This window comes from Myotis brandtii, unplaced genomic scaffold (assembly GCF_000412655.1).
Source record: "Myotis brandtii unplaced genomic scaffold, ASM41265v1 scaffold237, whole genome shotgun sequence".
Classification (NCBI taxonomy): Eukaryota; Metazoa; Chordata; class Mammalia; order Chiroptera; family Vespertilionidae; genus Myotis; species Myotis brandtii.
In genome coordinates, this window is record NW_005358943.1 from 3,014,218 (window position 1) to 3,036,920 (window position 22,703).

Sequence of the window (22,703 nt, forward strand, 5' to 3'; positions counted from 1 at the left end):
TGGCTGCCGGCCGCCATCTTGGCTGACAGTTAATTTGCATAAGGATATGCTGATTAGCCAATGGGAAGGGTAGCAGAGTGACACCAATTTGCATATTTCTCTTTTATTAGTGTAGATATAATCAAAGCAATTCATTGCAAAAAGTCAAAATAAAATCAAGTTTGTATAATTACAGTCATATTTTTGTGTGAGACTTATATAATTTTAAATCATCTCATTGCATATATTTTGCATGAATAAATTATTTTATGAGATTCTAAGATGTCGATATCATTGGACATTATGAGGAATACAAAAAAAAGGTATAAAAGAAGCCACCACACAAGTGTTTGTGACTTCCCTGATGTTGTTTCCAGAAAACTGTTGGAACTAGTCAGCCTAAATTTTGCAGTCTAGATAGGAAGAAAGGTAATGAATAAAAGTGATGAGTGAATACACTCAGGAAATTTCCCTATAATGCAGAAATACCCATTCAAAACACAAAAGGCAGGTTATGTGATATAAATCACTTAGTTCACCCTCCCTGATTTACCTGTCAGGAAACTAAAGTCCAACTAATTCAATTGACTTATCCACTATAGAGGTCATGGGGTAGGGACCACAAGACTTTGTTTGACCTGGCCGGTGTGGCTCAACAGTTGAGCACTCACCTATGAGCAGGAGGTCAAAGTTCAATTCTGGGTCAGGACACCAGGTTGCAGGCTCAATCCCCAGTGGGAGCATGAAGGAGGCAGCCAATCAATGATTCTCTCTCATCATTGATTTCTATCTCTCTATCCCTCTCCCTTCCTCTCTGAATTAAATAAACATATATGTACTAGAGGTCCAGTGCACAAAATTCGTGAATGGGGAGAGGTCTCCTCAGCCCAGCCTGCACCCTCTCCAATCTGGGACCCCTCGGGGGATGTTCAACTGCTGGTTTAGGCCCGATCCCTCTCACAATTCAGGACTGCTGGCTCCCAACCGCTCGCTTGCCTGCCTGATTGCCCCTAACCGCTTCTGCCTGCCAGGCTGATCACCCCCTAACCACTCCCCTGCCAGCCTGATTGATGCCTAACTGCTCCCCTGCCAGCCCAATTGCCCCCAACTGCCCTCCCCTGCCAGCCCGGTCGCCCCCAACTGCCCTCCCCTGCCTGACTGGTCACCCCTAACTGCCTTTCCCTGCAGGCCTGATCGCCCACAACTACCCTCCCCTGCCAGCCATCTTGTGGTGGCCATCTTTTGACCACATGGGGGCGGCCATCTTGTGTGAGGGTGTGATGGTAAATTTGCATATTACCTCTTTATTATATAGGATTTGTTTTAAAAGACTTTATTTGGACTTCCAGTTTTGTCATTTACTACAAGTGTGACCTTGAAAGTTAATTTAACCTTTAAGTTTCACCTTTCTGATCTTTAAAATGAAAATAATTATAATTCTTTATATCAAAGCATCAGTATAACAATCAATGGAAATGTAAACTACTCCTTGAGAGTTAAATTCCATAGTGTAGAAAGGTGTTTCAAAATGTAAAATCAAGAATTACTCTTGCAGTACAATGTAAAGGTTAATATCCATGGTCTTAAAGACAGATCTGAATTAAAACCCAGTTTTGCCACTGAGTAGTTGTGTGACCTTGACAAAATTATTCTGTATTTCTGAGTCTTTCTCATCATCTGTAAAATGGGGAATGTTGTTGTAAGGACTAAATGAAATATTTTATGTAAAGGAAAAAGCAGTGTGTCTGGTTTCTAGATGGCATTCAATAATTAGCAGCTATAACAAGTGCTGTTATTATTATTATCATTTAAGCTCTGGGATCAGGCCTAAGCTGGCAGTCAGACATCCCTCTCGCAGTCTGGGCTCTCACAGTCCGGGACCCCTCGCTCATTACCACCCACCAGCTGTGAGTCCGGCCCTTGGCTGAACAGTGCTCCCCCTGTGGGAGTGCACTGACCACCAGGGGTCAGCTCCTGCATTAAGCATCTGCCCCCCAGTGGTCAGTATGCATCATAGTGACCAGTCGTTTCACCGTTTGTTTGATTTGCATATTAGCCTTTTATTATATAGGACTAGAGGCCCGGTGCATGAAAATTCATGCACTGGGGAAAGGGGGGTCTCTCCGCCCAGCCTGCCCCCTCTCACAGTTTGGGAGTCCTCAGGTGATGTCCTAAGCCACAGTCTGGCATCCCTCTGCAGGAGAAAACCAGCCGATCAGGGGAAGGCACCACCCCATCACCCCCTCGCTGCTGCTGCCTCTGGCCTCCCTCTGTGGGAGGCAAGCCAGCAATCAGGGGAAGGTAACGCCCCCATCACATCTCTGCTGTTGCCACTGCTGGCTGCAAGGCTGCCTGAGCCTTGGCCCTCGCAGCCACTGTGACTTGCGCAAGCCTTGCCCTGACTCTCATTGCCTGAGCCTTGGGCCCTCGCAGCAGCAGCCATCATCTGCAGCTTGCCTGAGCCTCGGGCCAGCCCTGGGCAGTGGCAGCTGCCATTGGTGGCTTGCCTGAGCCTCGGGCCAGCCCTGTGAAGCAGCAGCCGCCATCCGCTCTCCCGATGCACCTCCTGGTCAAGTCCCCGCCCATCCGCGTGCACCACACAGCTCACGCAGCCCCGCTCAACCGCACATGCGCACACTGTGCACGCAGTCTCCTAGTGATGGGTTGTTACGGCATGACAGCATCACGGTGTGACGGTGTGATGGTGTGACAACCACATAGGCTTTTATTGGTATAGATAGGTGTCAAGTTGGACCTTACCTGACCATAGTTCACCAACCCTAGTCGGGGGTACAAGATTCAGTGAATGGCTAAAGTAGAGTGGAGGACAATGATATTGAAAAGGAAGAAGGACAAGGGATGAGAAACCAACATTTGGCAGAATGGAAGGTTGAAAGGATAATCTATATGTATGTCCAAACTGCCAAGAGTTAAGGCAGGATTAGAACTGGAGGGTGTGATGATAAGAAAGGAGCTGACAAATAAATAATAGAGGGAAATGGCCTAAAAATTGGCAGATGATAGCACAAAAGAGAAGTATTAGGTCACATAATCGGATAATATGAGATTCAAATCTGAAGCTTTTTAGATATGAGAAAGCAATAATGACCTGAAAGTGGTAATCAGATAAAGTTCAATTTTCTAGACATTGGTAGTTCTCCATATGGTCAAAATAACTTCTTACCAAACACAATAAACACATTTTAACTGTTTAAAAACAATTGGAGTAAAAGTAATTTCTAGCAATGAGTCCCCAGTACCGGGTGCCTCAGGAAGGTGGTGATGGCCCATAATTTGTAGATTCTGCATGCTCTGTGATGGAACATTTTTACAAACACTAACCAGTCTCCACCTGGAGGCACATTTCAGCTCTCATTGGCAAGAAGACCAGCTTTTACATACACTTTGAATAGTTTTTACTGTGTCTTCATAGTAAATGATAATTTGAGAGCAGTGACAGACTTGTTGATAATATCCATAGCATAGTGTACTAAAAGGAATACCATGAAGCCCAAGTTGATGATTACTAAAGTTGAAAAAGATCAGAACATGAAGATGCCTGAATATAGAGACCCGAGGACTTGAAAAGCTAAGTCCCATAAAAGCGAACTGGAGGCTTTCAAAATGGCTATAATGACACCAAAGAGAGATTAACCAGCAGGCAGAGGCTGGCAAAGTGTGTTCATGAATTATATACCGCACCAGAAGTTCTAGCAAGAGAAAAGCATAGGATTAATAATTAACTAGCAGAGTAATAATGGGCTTGTAAGTTCTGCTTTTTCTCAGTGAAAGAAATCACCCAACTTAGTCTTTCCGCCCATTGTTTGTCTCTTCATATTTATAGAGAGGAAAGTTCATAAGACAAATCCTTTTTATAACTGTGAGTCCTTTCTTCCCAATGCCTCTTCAACATTTCTCTCACTATCCTTCAGATCTTCCTGAAAAAAACTTGCAGCTTGTCCTCAGGCTCCTGATGGTGATTTGCACTGCACAGGAAAGCTGGGGTACCCACGGCCCCTTGCCACCAATATTGACGTCCTTCTCCACAGTATTCTCTTTATCACTATCATCATCTTCATCTCCAATAAGTATGTGTGCTATTAAGTGCCTGTTTAGCACTGCCCTTAGTATTGTGCATATCTCTGCTCTCTGCCCTCTCAGAGTTTAAAACCCAGGGAAAAAATACCCATGCCTTTTCTCACCCTCAACCACAGCACTCAGCACATTTCCTAGGGCACAGATAGGGATGTCTTTCAATGTTTATTGGATGATAAATGAAAACATGTGGAGGACATGCAGAAAGCAAAAGAGAAATGCTAACTGAATGCAGAAAGGAACATTAGTACATTTATATTATGTACTAGAGGCCCGGTCCATGAAAATTCATGCACTGGGGGGTCCCTCAGCCCAGCCTGTGCCCTCTCATAGTCCAGGACCCCTCGGGGGATGTCCACCTGCCAGCTTAGGCCTGCTGCCAGAGGATCGGGCCTGAGCTGGCAGTCAGACATCACTCTGGCAGCCCAGGTGCCCTCGGGACATGCCTGACTGGCAACTTAGGCCAGCTCCCTCTAGGGAGCGGACCTAAGCCATCAATTGGACATCCTTAGCGCTGCCAAGGAGGCAGGAGAGGCTCCTGCTACCGCCACTGTGCTCACAACTATCAGACTGGCTTGTGACTGAGTGGAGCTCCCCCTGTGGGAGCACACTGACCACTAGGGGGCAGCTCCTGCATTGAGCATCTGCCTCCTGGTGGTCAGTGCGTGTGTCATAGCAACCAGTCATGCCCAGTTGGTCCACCATTAGGGTCAATTTGCATATTACCCTTGTATTATATAGGATTAGTAAGTTGGTTTAAAAGAGCTGGATAGCCCAGCCGGTATGGCTCAGTGGTTGAGTTCGACCTATGAACCAGGAGGTCACGGTTCAATTCCTGGTCAAAGCACATGCCTGGGTTGTGGGCTCTATCCCCAGTGTGGGGCATGCAGGAGACAGCCAATCAATGATTCTCTCTCATCACTGATGTTTTGATCTCTCTCCCTCCTTCTCCCTTCCACTCTGAAATCAATAAAAATATACTTTTTTAAAAATAATGAAAAAAGTAAAAGAGCTGGACAAGTAATTTACTGGGGTAAAGAGCAGCTGCTAAACCAGGAGTGAAATTTTCCAGAGAAAAAAGTTACTTTTCTTTTTATAGAGAAGGAAACTAAACGTTTAATGTTCACAATATGTTGATTTATCACCACTTTTCTTTTAAATATAAATATATTTTGTATTGATTTTAGAGAGGAAGGAGAGAGAGAGAAACATCAATGATGAGAGAGAATCATTGATTGGCTGCCTCCTACACGCCGCCTACTGGGGATCGAGCCCACAACCCTGGGCATGTGCCCTTGACCAGAATCAAACCTTCAGTTTGCAGGCCGACGCTCTATCCACTGAACCAAACAAGCTAGGGCGCCACTTTTCTTTTTTAAATGAGCTTTAATGTTTACTTATGACTTCTCATTGTAATAAAATTTGCCAAGTACAAAAAAGCAAGGAGAAGACAAAGTAAAAATCCAATAATTCAACCACTCAAAGCTAAAACTATTCCTGTTATTCAATCTATTTTCTTACAATTTTTTTGCCCTGCATGTACAAAGAGAGAGATTAGTGTAATAAATTCCTCTGTACCCATGTTCCAGCTTCAACAATTTTCAACTCATAGCCAAACTTGTTTTATCTCTACCCTCATTTGCATACTAAGTTCCTTCTTGTTGTATAATGTTGAATTACATCCCAGATATAATATATATCATACATATTTCAGCATATATGCCTTAGATTGTCATACATATTTTAGTAGTTATGTTAATATGGTATGTTCAAAATTATACATACTTATTTTCATCTATTTATAATAACAAAAATTATTTTAACTTTTTCTTTTTTATTGAGGTATAATTGATATATAACATTATATTAGTTTCAGGTGCATGACCTAATCCTATTTAATAAAGAGGAAATATGCTAATCTTTGCGATGGTGGCACCCACAGCCAATAAGGAGGGAATATGCTTATTGACTGCCATGCACTCAAAGATGGCAGAACTAACAGCCACAAGATGGTGGTGTCCCCCAGTTCCCTCAGCCCCCCAGCTGCCCAGGGCCAGCTCAAGGCGCAGGCAAACCTCAGATGTCAGCTGCCCAGCCGCCCAGGGCCAGCTCAAGGCGCAGGCAAGCCTCAGATGGCAGCTTCCCAGACGCCCAGGGCCAGCCCAAGGCACAGACAAGCCTCGGATGTCCGTTGCCCAGCTGCCCAGGACCACCCAAGGCTCCGGTAACCAGGGCCGGCCAAGGCTTGCGCTGCTGGCAGTGGCAGCAGCAGAGGTGTGATGGGGGCATTGCCTTCCCCTGATCGCCTGGTTGCCTCCTGCCCCTGAGGGCTCCCAGACTGTGAGAGGAGGCCCGGCTGAGGGACCCCCCTCCAGTGCATGAATTTTCATGCACCGGGCCTCTGGTGATTAGATATTTGAATACACTGCAAAATGATCACCACAAGAAGTCTAGTTACCATAGGTCACCATGAAAAATTATGAATTTTGATGGGTTTATTTATATGTGTGCATGATGAGAACTTATAAGATTTACTGTCTTAGCAACTTTCAAACATGCACTATAAAATTACTGACTATAATCATCATGCTGTACATTACATCCCCATCAGCTACTTATTATATAACTGAAAGTTTGTACCTCTTCATACCCTTCACCAATTTTACCTGTCACCTGACACCTCTCCCCTCTGGCAACCACCATTCTATTCTCTGTATCTATGAGTTTTGTTTTGTTGGTTTTTTTTTTTAGATTACACATTTAAATGAAATCATAGGGTATTAGTCTTTCTCCATCTCACTTATTTCACTTAGCATAATACCCTCAAGGCCATGCAGGTTGTAACACAAGGTAAATTTTCATGCTTTTTTATGGCTGTGTAGTATATTTGGACACCCAACCACTAATTGATCAAATTTTTCTTGCAGCTGTACAAGGACATATTTTGCCATATTTTATTCCTTATAGACATCTAAGAATTTTAAGATCATAATATATCTTACTGTAGTAATTTTAATCCCATCAGTAACCTTTCTTTGAGATATAATCAACACTAATTTCAACAGTATCTATGAAAGTATGTTAGAGAGATTATTCTAATTCTGACCTGTTTTTTCTCTTAGTCTCTATAATATCATACAGATTTGTTCCAAGTACCATCAGAGGAACCTTGATGAATTTTTCGACCCTGTTCAATGGATTTGGTTGTTTCACGGGGGCACTGCTGGTGGAGTTGGTATATCTCATCTCAGAAGGTAAAAATAGGTCTATGGTATGTTTATATCTACATTGATTTGATGACTAGAAAATTAGGAGACAAAAACCTTAAGAACAGGGGTTTTGCCAGTGTAGTTTCTTTAATTCTTTAATTGCTCCACTTTTGCAATTAAAATAGGAAAGAACTCTTGCTGTATTCATTAATTTCTGAGAACTGTCCTTTTTTTTATATGAAGAGGTAATTACAGAATGTAACTTCTCATGAGATCCCGCCTGCTGTCTTTCTTTAGTATATTTTAAAACAAACTGGTCATTATATTCTTATTAGGTATTTCAATGAGGCCAAATTTAATAATGCATCATAGCTCCCATAGATAATCTTCAGAAAAGGTAAATCCTGTGTAAATAGGGTTATCTGGATGATCCTTTTTGCCTTGTAATTCACCAGAAATCATGTCTATGCAACCAAAGAGAAATTGTGCATTGATTAACCAATGATCTTGGAAAATTTTCCCCATAAAGACTTTGGTCAGAAAAGCAACCAAACTGAGTCTGCCTATCTGTTGAGAATTATGTCCCACAGAAAAAAGTCTAATTTTCTGTCCACATAGCAACTCTTCAAGCATTTGATTAACATTCAGAGAAATAATGTGGAACAGGGTTAAGAAAGTAGCTTCTGGAGTTGAATCCAGATAATTTAGCTATGTGTCCTTCTCAGTTTCCATGCCAATAATGACAATAAATAATTCATCATGTTTTTCTGAGGATTAAGTAATTAATACATATGATAAATGCTCAATAAACAGCTGTTATGATCCTCTTCTATTTTATAGATGAACTACCCCAGTTTTCTCACATTGCTTGATTACCTGATTTTTCACTATAAAAACCCCTCCGTCGATTAAACAAGCAACAATTTGTTAGTATCTTTCTTAAAATATGGTTTCCAGAATCAAACACAATACTTAAGATGATAGATATGTCACACTGACTAACCTTCTCTCTCTCTCTCTCTCTCTCTCTCTCTCTCTCTCTTTCTCTCTCTCTTCCCTTCTCTCTCTCTCTGAATTCCAACAGGGATTGTGTTGACTTTTTCAGTAGTGCATCATGCTTATGGTCAATTAAAACCTGAAGTATTTTCTATTTTTAGCAGCTTCTCCCCATTCAGTTTCACTCATCTTATCACAATATTTTTCTAATTAAACACATGAATTTATATTTATCCTTAATAAATGTCAGCTTATCATCCTAAATGACACATTTTAAAAACTTAATTCTGTCATCCATTGAATTACTAATCTTCACTTCTTTATTAGCTTTGCATCATGTGCCAATTTAGAAACAAGTAACTAGACTTCTTCCAGGTAATTGATAAATTGTTGAATTGGACAGAACCAAAAATAGAGCCTGTGGAAAATTCCTAAAGACCTCACTGCAAGTTAATGACAATCAACTAACCCTTCCCCTTGGGATTTAATCAGCTCCCATTTCATTTAATTACTATATTTAGCCTCCACACTGCTCCATCATTCCCTGAATGACATCACAAGACACATTGTCATATGTTTTTCTCAGAATAGTATATGGCTTTGTTTATGACAGTCCCTTTAGCATTTATCAAGAAAGAAAATGAAGTGCATTTACATGATTTGGATCTAGTGACCCTATACTGACTTATAGTGACTAATTAGAGCCCTTAAAAGAGAGGGGTCCTTTGACCTTGTGCCTGACTTTGGGTAAGTCATCATCTCTCTTATTTCCTCTTATTTAAAAAAGGAAATGCTGTACTTCACTTTTCTCAGAGATGATAAGAAGATAAAATTAAATAAGGCATTTGAAAATTTTAATGTCAGAGATTATTTTAAATATAAAATTAAGTCATATATTATAGTGGCCCATTTGGTTACAAACAAAATCAGTTTAGTCAAACAACCAGGCCAATTTTTTGACAGAGTTGACCATAATAAAACCAACACTATTACAATATGCTCAAGCACCCCACATGCCTCCATATTCCATTTAGCACACAGGATATTTTAAACCTTTACGGATTCATGTCAGCTGAGCATGTGTGCATATGAGAGTGTGTGAGTGTTAGTGCATGATTGGAAAAGATAATCAGCTATCACAGTCTCCCAGTCTCCAAGCTACATTAGTCATTTTTAGCACCATGATGGAGAATGGTGTGAATGCGGTAAATTCAAAAGATTTCTCAAAACTTGACTGTGCAGACAGATAGCTGTTAGAGTGACATTTTCAGTACAAGTGAGAAAACTGATCCTTCTGGGATCTCTAACTCTGAGTGCTTTAAAGGAGAAGATACAAGACTAAACCCATCCTCCTACACTAATCATTTCAGGAATAGTTTATCTAAAAGTAGCAATGCTAATATAAAGGAGTGAAGAAGTCAGTCAAACTGCTTATTTCAACTATATCCCATTAGCAACCAGATCAATTTTCTCACACATGAGTTCAAGCTTACCTTTTGACAAAAACTAACAAAATAGCATTCAGTGGAAAAATGACATCTTTGTTATGGACGTGCAGGTGATTGAAAGATCCAAAGCAAAATGTCTAAGAGAAAAGGAATAATTGGACAGAATCAAGAGGTCAAGGTATACATCTTATTGTCCCTGCTAGTCCTTCTTCCTCAGAATTCAGGAAAGGAACAAAGAATTTAGCTGTTTAATTCCCATCAAGATCATTTTAAATAAAAAAATATGATCTTTTAAAATTCTCATTTAAATATCTATGATTATTGAGGCCCCTGACAGCCATGTCAGCATGAATCACCTAGTCACTCTTGAAAGAGGAGTTTGCAGTTGCAGTAAACTTGAAAGAAGAAAATATTTATTATGCATCTGGAAGGGTGTTCATCTGGGTTTCACAGGCCCATGCTTATTTTTCCAGAGATGTGTTTCTTCAAATTCAGATCAAAGCCTCAGGTCCAACTTCACATGGGTTTTGAGATGACAGATTTTTAAACCCAGAGGGGAAAAGAAGTGGCCTGCTTCCCCATAATCTATCTTTAGTCAGCCAAACTCTACTGCCTGTCAACTGGCTTAATGCCAGAGTTCCTGTGGCTAACTAGGCAGGACCCCAACGGTTCCCATGGGCAAACCCCGTTTATGGTCCTCAGTTGGAATTAGATGCAGAACCCTCCTTGCACAATGGGGTTATGCATTTCAGAAACAATTTATTCTACACCCTCAGCCTTCATCTCTACAGAAACCCTTGGAGCTGCTCAGAGGCCTTAGGGTTCATAACAGTATCAGGGCAGAGCCCAAATTACCCTCCAGACTATGGAAAGCAACTGTTCATGGCTATTGGCTCACAAGAGGTAGAAGGGGCACAACTCTGAGTCAGATAAACCTGAATTTAAACTTTTAAAAAAAAAAGAGCTGTGAGATCTGGAGCATATTATTTGACTTTCTGAGACTCAGTTTCTCCTTCCCTAAAATGGTGTCACTACTATCTTCCAAGAATTCTATGAGAAGAGGAACTAAATATAAAGCACCAGATAAATCAAAGCACAAAAAATGGTTTTGTTGTTGCTGTTGTAATTTGAGTGAGATTTCAACATTTTCAGAGTGAGCTAGGATTGTCATGGATACAATATTCTGGTATGGCACTTTAATAATTATTCAAAAAAGAGTGTATTCCATAAATGAAGAGCTCCGTCGTCCTATTCAACTTCAATTCCAAGTCTAGATCGGGATGAGCTAAAATAAAGCAGTGCTCCGAGATTCTTCTTGGCCTCATGTACCCATGTCCTTAGTGAAGGTCCCTTTGCATGGCAAACTTAGAGATCTAGATAGTTAGAATCACATCCATGTCCACACTAAGAGGACCTGAAAATGTGAATAAAGTCGACACTAGAAGGATGGGTTGTATTTGGCTTGGTAAGCACAGGAGTGAAGTATTTCCGGTAAAGAGCACATATACCAAGGCTTGGAAGTAGAGAATCAAGAGGTACATCAGAGGAACTCAAAGAAGATCAGTAACCTAAAAATATTCAGTAAATATTTTCAGTAAATATTCAGAGAATATGAGGATAGAATCACATAAAGTTAGAAGCAAAATCATGCAGGGTCCTTGGCTTACAGGGATTTATTTAATTTGAAGGTAATAAGAATTCATAAAGGCATCAGGTGAGTGGCATGATCTATTTGGCTTTAAGATCACTGTGGATGTAATATAATTTGGAAGAGAAAAAGAATGGTTTGGGAGAAGTAAGAAGGGTGCAACTGAAGTCACCCAGGCAAATCTAGATAGTGATGAATTAATGAGGAAGTAAGCAGTTGGAGAGAAATGAATGGATATAAGATTGATTTTTTTTTTGTATTCAAAATGTAGTTTATTGGATTTTAGAGTGTCTGTTCTTCCCAATGTCCCTGTTACCTCTCAAACTGGGATGGGGGACACAATGAAACAAAAACAAAAAAACCCAGCCTGACTGTCTTGACCCCCACAAATCTACTAATCTCACATGCCCTCTTTGCCAACAAATTTTCTTTTCTTTTCTTTTTTTTTTTTTTGCACCTTTGGGTCTCCTATTCTTTTTTTCTTTTTAAATATTTTCCCTTTATTGAATAAGATATTACAAATGTGTCCTTATCCCCCCCCAATAAGCTTGATTTTTAAAGTAGAATCAATAGTCCTTAGTGATAGTTTTGATAGAGTCAGGGGGCAGTAGGGTACAAAAAGGAGAGGTATCAAGAAGGCATCCCAAATTCTGCCAAGAGAAACTGGGTAGACAAAGCTTCCATTTTCTAAATGGAGAACACTAGAAGACGAATAGATTTAAAAACTTGTCACCCATTCATTTTTTAACACATTAAGTTTGACATACTTGTTTGACATCCATATAGAAATATCTGGAGCTCAGAAAAAAGATCTGGGTCAGATATATAAATATGAGAAACTTTAGCACAAAAATAGCATTTGAACCCAGAGAAGTGAATGAAATTACCTAGTGTGAGTATTAAGAATGAGGAGAAAAAGGAGCCCGGGACCTAGACCTGAAAATCCTCAATATTAGAGGTTAAATGGAGGAGAAATGGCTGCCAAATAAAGAAAATTAGCAGCCAGAGATGTGGGAGAACAAAAAATGTAGATCTATACACATATGTGTGTGTATAATATATATTAATATACATACATATGTGTGTATGCATATGTATATTTCACTGAAGATAACACAGAGGGTTATTTTAAGCAGGAATTGGTAAATTGTATTAAATGCTACTGTGAGATCAAGTAGAATGAAGACTGAAAAGTATTCATAGATTTAACAACATTATGATCACTAATAACTTTAGTAAGAGTCACTTCAGTGGTGACAGGGGAATGAGAACCTGGTTGGAGTAGGGTGAAGAAATACCTAGTAAGGGAAGAAATAAAGGAATTGCATTAAACACCTCTTTTGAAGAAGTTAGCACTGAAGATTTAAATAAAATGGTGGCTAGATGGAGATGTAAAAGGATTTGCCAGATTTAGCAAATAAAAATATAGGATACCCAGTTACATTGAATTTCAGGTGCACAGTGAATAATTTTTAGTATAAATATGTCTGATGAAATATTATGGGTATACTATAAACAAAAAAATTATTTGTACAATATTCAGGGCATGCTTATCCTATAAAATAATTTATTGTTGTTCTAAATTCAAATTTAACTATGAGCCCTATATTTTATCTGGGAAACTTGGATGTGGGTTCAAGATACTTTCTTATTTGAGAAATCTTGAGCATATTTAACAGATAAAAATATCTGGAGAAGTTAAAAATGCAAGTGAAAGAAGGGAGATTGACTTATCAAAGAATGGATACTTCTTCTCTGCACTGAAACAGAGAGAAAGGAGAGAATGGTGCTGGTGCAAGTGGGGGTAGCTCTGGTGTTGGAGAGACGCTGGAGCCTTCCTTTCAAGGCCCACAATTTTCTTTAAAAAGCAGCAAGTCAAACATGAGAGCAAAAGGGGATTAGGATGAGGATGAATACAAAGAACAGGGGAATATGAACTCATGGCAAGAGTGAGCAAAGCTGATTTAGAAGATAAATGTTAAGATGCTGGTGATAATGGATGAAGTGGGGGGTCCTTTTCCCCAGTAAATTTTCTGAGACTTGCATAGGAAAATGAGTGATTTTTATTTGTATGGAATCCACCCCTGAGTTTCCAGGGCTCATTTCTCTTAGTCCAGTCATAGAAGAAGTGTAGCTAGGGTTTCAGTACAGCTAGAAGCAAAATCAGCATCAAGGGTTTCCCTTCCATATTGGAGCCGGGTCCAGTACAGCATCAGGCTAATTGCAGTCCATTAGTCGTGTGTGTGTGTGTGTGTGTGTGTGTGTGTGGTGTAGGGGGTGGTCCACATGGTCCACAGCAAATGCAGGAGAGCACACCCCAAGCAGCAAGAGTTCCAATGGTCCAAAAGCACAAGAGCAACAAGAGGGCAAATTGCTTTGTTCAGAGGATTAAATATCCCAAATTTCCACTTGCAATGGCCACACCCATTCTGGCCAACCATCTCTGCTCCCAAGTGTGATTGACAGCAAGCACCTTTGCTAGTCCCCTCTACTTTACTGGGCATGCATCCATAGTCCTTTTGTTGGGCCCCTGGGGAGTGTAAAGTTGTAGTTTCCTGGTGAAGCTGCCTAAATGACATGCCTAGAATATCTGGCTTTCTCTTTGCTCCTTTCCCGTTATTAATAACTAAGTTAATTACAATGGTATCGCTGGCAGTGTTGAAGGCCCAGTTAATATTGGTGATGATAAGGAATGATAACCAAACTACCTGAAGCATTATTTTGCCCAGTGACATTCAGGTGCTCAAGGCAGGTATGAAGCTACCCAGTAGATTTTTAAATGGTGTAAAAACTACAAGATACAGGAAGAAAGGCACTACTCTACTCTTGAATTAAAGTAATTTGGGGTAAATCTTATAGGCTATTTCTTTCCAAATGCGCAAAAAAAAAATGAGAAAAGCTTTCTTCTCAAATTCTGAAATTAATAAGTCTACACCATTAGCTAACTGGAATTGCAAATAAGAGAACAGACTTTACAAATAAGCAGATATTGGGGAAAGTCAGTTCCTGCTATATCCATAAAATGATTTAAATTAAACATTTTACTTTTTTAAGTAGCTCCACTTAGAGATTGACTTATTAATTCAGTCCACAAATACATACTGGGTTCCTACTATGTGTAAGTACTCAGTTAATAATACCAAGTCTGATATTTAATTAACAAGAAGAACCTTATAGAAATAGTTGACACTGAAATTAATATCAGATATATTCATTTGACTAATGCTATTACAATTACAGTTCATGCCTAATGACATTATCGGGCTATTATCACAAAGCATTACCTCTCTTCTAAAACTCATTTCCATGATAATTCATTGAAATCATCATGAGAACACACTATCTTGATGGGTTTTTACCTCCCAGTGCTCTTCAAGAGGAGAAACTCACAGTATAAGAAAGCTTATTATCCCAAATATCACCCTGCAGTTCTCTGTGCAGATCAGATGAACAATGCACAGTGAATTCTCTACAATTTTGAAAGGCACAGTATCCCCCAAAACAGCAAACCAACTTCATTTTAATCCCCAGTTCCCAAGAAGTGGAAATGCAAATTAAAGTGTCCATGCTGACAATGTTATGAGAGCAAACTACTGAGCTCTTGCAGATTTGGGACCCATTTCAGCTCACCCATTTTATCCAACACATTTGTTTTATCTCCTTTAAAGGACTTTTGAAATACAGCTCAGCCTCCCTGTGCCTCTGTTTCCTCATCTGTGAAATAAAGGTGATCATTTGAGTGCTTACTAGATAAATATGAAAAAAATGACAGAAAAGTCAAAGTAGAATATAGTTGTTAGGTATTCTTTCCTTCAGGTATCATGAAAATTAATGTGTTTTAAAAATTAACTCAGGTAGGAGAGCTATGAATCTCAAATGAAGCATTTAAATCAGGTTACTGAAAGGAGGAAGGAAAGAAATTAACATTTATTAAGTGTCAGTTACATGCAGACCTTGCTATATGCATTTCACAAAGATATTATTTCATTAAATCTTTACAACAATCCTTTGGTGGTAGGTATGTGTAGCCCCATCATATATAAGAAGAAAATGAGCTCAGAGGGTTATATAAGTTGTCTAAATCACATAGCAATGGTGGCTTCCTGATACCAAAGCTCTTTTCACTGCACAGGGTTTATTTCCCGCGGCACCTCAGCACATCCCCCCTGGAGAAAGACTGCTACATCTTTTTAATTGCATACTTCTTTGCTCCCAAGCAAAAAGCATAGATGTGTCTAAAATAAACTGAGGTATAAAATCCATTTCAGTTTTGTCTCAACAATTTTGGATTATTGATAGATACTAGCATTAGAAAAACTAACGTTAAAAAAAAAGAAAACTAACAAAGTCTGAGGGAAATAATTGCTTACTGTGCTCAACTATTATTTGAAAGATTCCAAAAGGCACATTTTCAGATTTGAAAACTTCTATTACATTCAAAATTAAACAGTAATTAGTGAAAAAAAAAGAGAGGAAATATTGTGTTTTTTCCTCTAAAAAATGATGGCAGAAATCTGCCTCGAATAGAAAGCAATATGCTGTAGCACTGAAAATAATGCCATGTGTGCTTGAGGTGAGTGAACCTTAGGGTTCAAAATAGACTACTATCGTTACTTAGAGTACGAGGGTTTCAGCTTCATAAATAGCATATGACTTCCAAGTTATAGTGTTGAGGTTGTTATCCAGGTCTTCAACTGCTGAAGAAGAGTTGGTTGTGATGAAAAACCCTCCCTTTTTGTTGTTTTATAAGAAATCAGAAATGCAAGTCTTAGAAAATTCTTTATCTCAAGATATTGCAAGAACCCCACTCCCACTAGCATGAGAGGAATTTCACCCAGGCCATCTGCTGCCAACAGTTTCAGCTATCTCTTTTTTGTAATTATTACAATTTGGTGATTAAAATTACATATCAGATATTATACTTCTCTTTATGGTTTATTCTTCAGTAATAAAAATAATATTTCCTATGGTTTATATTTTCAGATGAATTTCAGAATCATTTTATCAGTTTTCCCCAAATTCTATTTTTAATAAGTAAAACTTGGTAAGTTAATTTTAGAAAAAATATAAAGCCTTCATAATATTTCATGTTCCATCAACACCTATAGCATAACTTTTTTATTTATTCAACTAGAGGCCCGGTGCATGAAATTCGTGCATGGGGAGTGGGGGTGTCCCTCAGCCCAGCCTGCACCTTCTCCAATCTGGGACCCCTTACGGACGTGGTTGGCAAACTGCGGCTCTCAAGCCACATGCGGCTCTTTGGCCCCTTGAGTGTGGCTCTTCCTAAGCCTTAGGAGTACCCTAATTAAGTTAATAACAATGTACCTACCTATATAGTTTAAGTTTAAAAAATTTGGCTCTCAAAGAAAATGTCATTTGTTGTACTGTTGATATTTGGCTCTGTTGACTAATGAGTTTGCCAACCACTGCCTTAGGGGATGTCCGACTGCCGGTTTAGGCCCGACCCACAGGCAGTCGGACATCCCTCTCACAATCCAGGACTGCTGGCTCCTAACCACTCACCTGCCAGCCTGATTGATACCAAACTGCTCCCCTGCTGGCCTGATCGCCCCCAACTGCCCTCCCCTACTGACCTGTTTGCCCCCAACTGCCCTCCCCTACCGGCCATCTTATGGTGGCCATCTTGTAATGATGTTGCATGAGGGCATCGCACAAGGGCGTAACACCACCCAGGCTTTATTATATAGGATGTTTAAAAATTCAGTTTAGTAAAATTTTCTTCTTTCCTTATATATCCTGAACATTTCTTGTCAGAGTTATTGTAGGAATTTTATGCTCATTTTCTTTTTGCTGTTATGAACTGAATCATTTCCCCTCATCACAACTCACTGAGATAATCACTATTATATAAGATTAGTAATGTTTGTCTTCATCTTGCACTGAACTTTTAAAAATATATTTTTATTGATTTCAGAGAAGAAGGGAGGAGAGAGATAGAAACATCAATGGTGAGAGAGAATCATTGATCAGCTGCTTCTTGCACGTCCCACACTGGGGATTGAGCCCACAACCTGGGTATATGGCCTGACTGGGAATCGAACCCTAACCTCTGGTTCATAGGTTGATGCTCAACCACTGAGCCACACCAGCCAGACCTTGCACTGAACTTTTTTAATTTATGAGAGAATTTTAGTTGATCTTTTAGTTTAAATCAAAATTATCTAATCTTAAATATAATTTTTTAAAAATTTTATTTGAGAGAGGGAGAGAGAAAGAAAGAGAGAGAGAGAGAGAAATTGATTTGCTCTTCCACTTATTTATGCATTCACTAGTTGATTCTTGTACTGATATGTGCCCTGACAGGATTGAACCCACAGCCCTGACATATCAGGGAAATGCTCTAACCAACTGAGCTATCCAGCCAGGGCTTAAATATAATTTTTATCCATATTTCCAACATTACCTCTTATGTTTTGTGTTTTAATCAGGACATAGAACTTCTAGGGCAATGTTAATACCAGAAGAGAATCACATTTTATATTGCTTATGATCTTAATATTAATCTATCTTATTTTTCTAATAAGCATATTTATAAATTTATAAAGATAATTTTAAAGGTATTCTTTAGTATGAGAAAATTTCTATTTCTTGTTTTCTGATATTTAAACAAATCAGGTTACATTTTATTGAATGCTTCTTAAACAGCTCTTGAGATCGCCTTTTGATTTTCTTACTGCTCCTGACATTATATAGTATATTTAATTAATAGATTTTTAAATATTAAATCACCTTTACTTACAAGAAATAAATAATACTTGGTAGCATCAATACTTGATGATCTTTTTGCTACACTCTGGAAAGATCTAAAGGAAAGATTCATTTCTTCCATAAAAATTGAAAGGTGCATTCAGGACCTAATGTCTGTTTTGCAGGTAATTCTTTGTAACTTTCCCCTACTACTTCTTGCTATTATGTTTTTCATTTCTTCTTGGTTCAATTTTGGCAATTAATATTTTCCTAGGTAATTATCTCATTTCTATGAGATTTTTTACATTAATATAGAACACTCATCACTCTCTGATTTTTTTGTTATGTATTCTGACCAGATTTGTCAAGGGCTCTTGTTGTAACATTTTTTTGAGTAATAATCAGCACTTAGACCCATTAAATCTACTATACTTTAATATGTTGATTTTCTACTATCATCTTTATTTCCTTTCATTTTACTTTCCTTAGCCTTGTTTTGTAATTTTCTTACATTAATATTTACTTCATTTATTCAGTCTGTTAACAAACAAAACTCAACTGAGTAAATTTGAAGGCCTAATTGGCTTGATTTGTGAATCAGGCAGCATCCCATCTAGTAGATAAAAAGGTACTCTGGGCCCGGTTGGTATGGCTCAGTGGTTGAGCACCAACCTATGTACCAGGAAGTCAGGGGGATTCCCAGTCAGGGAATTGGGCTCAATCCATAATAAAGGGCATGCATGGAGATGATTCTTTCTCATCATTGATGTTTCTATCTCTTTCTTCCTCTCTCTTCCTCTCTGAAATCAATTTATATATATACTAGAGGCCCAGTGCACAAAATTTGTGCGCTCAGGGTGGGGGGGTCCGTCAGCCCAACCTGCACCCTCTCACAGTCCCAGAGCCCTCAGGGAATGTCCAACTGACAGTTTAGGCCCACTCCCCCACACCCACGCCACAAGTGCATGAATTAGTTTATGTTGTTCACTAGATTCCACATATAAGCAAAATCATATACTTGTCTTTCTCTGACTGGCTTATTTCATTTAGCATAATATTCTCCAGGTCCATCAATGCTCTTGCAAAAGGTAAGATTTCCTTCTCTTTGTTTATGGTGAGTAGTATTCCACTGTATACATGTACCACAACTTTTATATCCATTTATCAACTGATGGGCACTTGGGCTGCTTCCAAATCTTGGCTATACTAAATAACACTGCAGTGAACATAGAGGTGCATATATTCTTTTGAATTAGTTTTTGGGGTTTCTTTTAAAATTAACAAATAACTCTAATTGAATAAGAAATATTTGGGGGACTTCTGTGATCTAAACTCATTATTAAGTAGCTGGTTATAACATTAAAATGTTTAACGGGTTCACTGTGAGCATTAACAAATGTCACTTACTGTTCCCCAGACTCTTTATAGGGCACATTTTTTTCTCATGTTGTTAATCTTCCTATCCAACCAACCTAAGATTTGAAGAAGTTTAGTTAGTTCCATTCTAGACCTAAAGTGTTCTCTTTATCTCCTTTTGCAAGGATACTCCTGATTTCCATCAGCTACTAGAAATGGCAGATGAAAAATGGCACAAATGTGAATTATGACAATAAAAGTTTATAAGCTACTAAAATAAAATTATAGTACCTAAGAGCTGAGTCAACTGACAATGTTAAATGGAACATTTTATAACCAGTCCTGGGATAATGATAAAAAGAAAAAAGTGTAACACACAGAACATGAAGAAATATCTGACAGGTAATGGGCCCAAGATCAAGCTCAGGCTACCTGATTTTGGATGAGCTATCTTAAAAGTTAGGATGGGAGGAGATAATCTAATGTTTATAGACTGCCTCCTCTGTGTTCAATTGTTGACATCTATTATCTCTTTTACTTCCCATAACAGCTCAGTGAGAGAGCTATTATTGTCATTTTAGAAAAGAGAAATCGAGGCTAAAGTGGTCGAGTTGGGCAAATGCCCAACAACAAAACTATTAAATAATAGACAATATTGACATCCAAAGACTCTCTGACTCCGAAGCCCATGCTCTTTCTATAGCTTTTTTTATACCCAAATGCTATCTTTTTGTATAGATAGATAATCTCTATATAAATAAAGCAACTATAGGTTTTATAAAGAACCTATAAATGAGAATGTTAAATTATAGCTAAGTAAGGCAAAAATATAGGGCTAGCATGAAGATCAGCATTAGGAAGAAAGCTGAACTCTGAAAATTATATTTAAGGAGGAATATAAGAATGTTATCAGGAGTTTGGATAGTTGATACAGCAATCTTTCATTTTATTTTTAAATAACTCCACTCAGAGATTATTTTGTGTTAGTCATAAATTTCCACTGCCTTTCTCTCGCCTTTCTAGTAAGACATCCTTCTGTCACCCCACATGCCCATAATACCAAGTCACAGTGCTTCTCATTTGTGACCACCTCAGTATCCCCAGTGACAGACAAAAGCTCACTAGCATGTCCCGGGGGGCCGGTGCTATCTCCCAATAAATTAGTATTTGCTCTAATTACGCAATTTTAGAAATATTGTTTTATCTTTAAAGATCTTAAAAAATTTATATTCTTTTCTTTCATCTGACTTTGTTATAATGTAAAGATAGTCTTTCCAATTACTTACTATGGACCAATATTCATACTCGAAGAAGAATTAATGTCATGTTAATTCTGAGGCATCACATACTCTGTGCAAACTCCACTTACTCTAGCCAAAGAAACACAGTGATCAAATGATATAATCGAATGACATGCAAAGGGCTGATGTGAAATGAAAAGGGCAGAAATATGATTAGGATATTAATTCAAGAGAAATAAGAAAATAGGACTGTTCGAATAGACTTAGCAGGATGGATTAGTTCTTTCTGGAAATATGTGTGATGTTATCTCAACGTGGACTTCCACTCCAACTCCCCCCATTTAAGTACAATCAAATGCTTAGTTTCTACACACACACACACACACACACACGCACGCACGCACGTACTACACACACACACATTAAGAGGGCTACAAAATATTCAATGGCCAGACATAGAGAGAAACATTCAGTGAAACTGCTCCTAAATATCAGATGAAGGCATCATGTCAATATAGCAGTAAAACCATAAATTTCTATTGTAATGGAACACAAATTAATAAAATGGGAAAGTAGAACTTACAAAATAGCTTTAAACTCAATACCACATTTCATTTATAGGTCCAAGACTATAATGGACAAAAGCTAATTTTCATGGTTGATCCATAATAATAGTCATTGAGAAGTTAAATGACAGAGGAGAAACAGCTTTAAATGGGAAGTGGCACAATTAATCACAACTGTCATACTTATGCACTTGCTGACTATCAACCTTGAACAGAGCATTTAATTCAAATCCCATTTAAAAGTATGCACTGTCAAGGGAGAGGCCAAGAACCATTTTCTAGTTCAGGAAGCAACCCACAATCCATGTGCCAATGATGGCACTGAAAATCAAGTCTATTGGCATATAGACTGATTGCTCTGATCCTACACCCTCTTCACAACCCATTGTAGAAGCTGCTCCTATTAAAAAAATAATAATAAAATGCCAGAAACCTTGACATCTGACTTTTCAGAGATGATCAATTTCTGTTCTCATTATTTGAAAATATTCTGCACATGTAGAACCCCAATTGAATTGAAGCTCTCTGTGTGAAGAGAGATTTTACCTTTTGAACACCCTTTTAAACATTCTGAAATACTATATATCTGTAATATATTTGTTGATACTAAGATCCCATTGCTGTTTTAAAAGCATTACATAGAATAACTTTTGTATATATAATATAATACAGTATATTTCATACAATGTATTAAATAAAATCTCAAACTCACTGAAGAAAAACTGTGCAGAGAAAGAGATGATACACAGATAGAGATATTGATATAGATGTAAATATATTATATAGGTATAGATAGAGATAGAGATAATCGAGATAGAAAGATATAGAAGGACAGAGATAGAGATAGAGATAGAGATAGAGATAGAGATAGAGATAGAGATTTGGATATGGAATGAGAGAGAGAGTTATAGCAAAGATCCAAAGCAAAGGTCAAAATTTAGGAGCAAAATAAAAACAATTACCTTGAATCCTAAATAATTTCATATTTACATATTTAATGTAAATTTAATCTAACCATCACCAGTTTGATCAAAAGAAAGTATGTAGAAGTATTAAATTGAAGGAATTAATTATCAGTTCAAGAAAATGTCTTCCTGATTGAGAGAACCAAGATGGCGGCATAGGTTAACGCCGGAGCTTGCTGCCTCGAACAACCACTTCAAAAATACAACTAAAAGACGGAACGGACATCATCCAGAACCACAGGAAGGCTGGCTGAGTGGAAGTTCTACAACTAGGAGGAAAGAGGAAACCATACGAGACTCAGAGGAGGCACAGTGCTGAAGTGAAATACTAAGGTTCGGAGTGCATTTGGAGCGGGCCAGCGGAGGAGGGCGCGGTTGTTGTTTTCAATTGGGAAGGAGTTTCAGACTCTGAGCTCCAGATCCGGGCGAGTCTCTAGGGACCCAGACTCAAACGGGAGAAGCGGGAAGGCAGCTTTCTCTCCGAGGTCT

The 22,703-nt window shown here is 38.6% G+C and overlaps 1 protein-coding gene across 1 annotated transcript in view; it reads left to right on the forward strand.

Moving 5' to 3' along the window:
* The window catches only part of SLC15A5 (solute carrier family 15, member 5), an 80,754-nt gene that overhangs the window by 49,074 nt on the left and 8,977 nt on the right, over positions 1-22,703 (forward strand). The window contains exon 7 of the mRNA XM_005866772.2: positions 7,197-7,328. Within this exon, the coding sequence (XP_005866834.1) occupies positions 7,197-7,328 (132 nt within the window). The remainder of the gene's footprint in view (positions 1-7,196; positions 7,329-22,703) is intronic.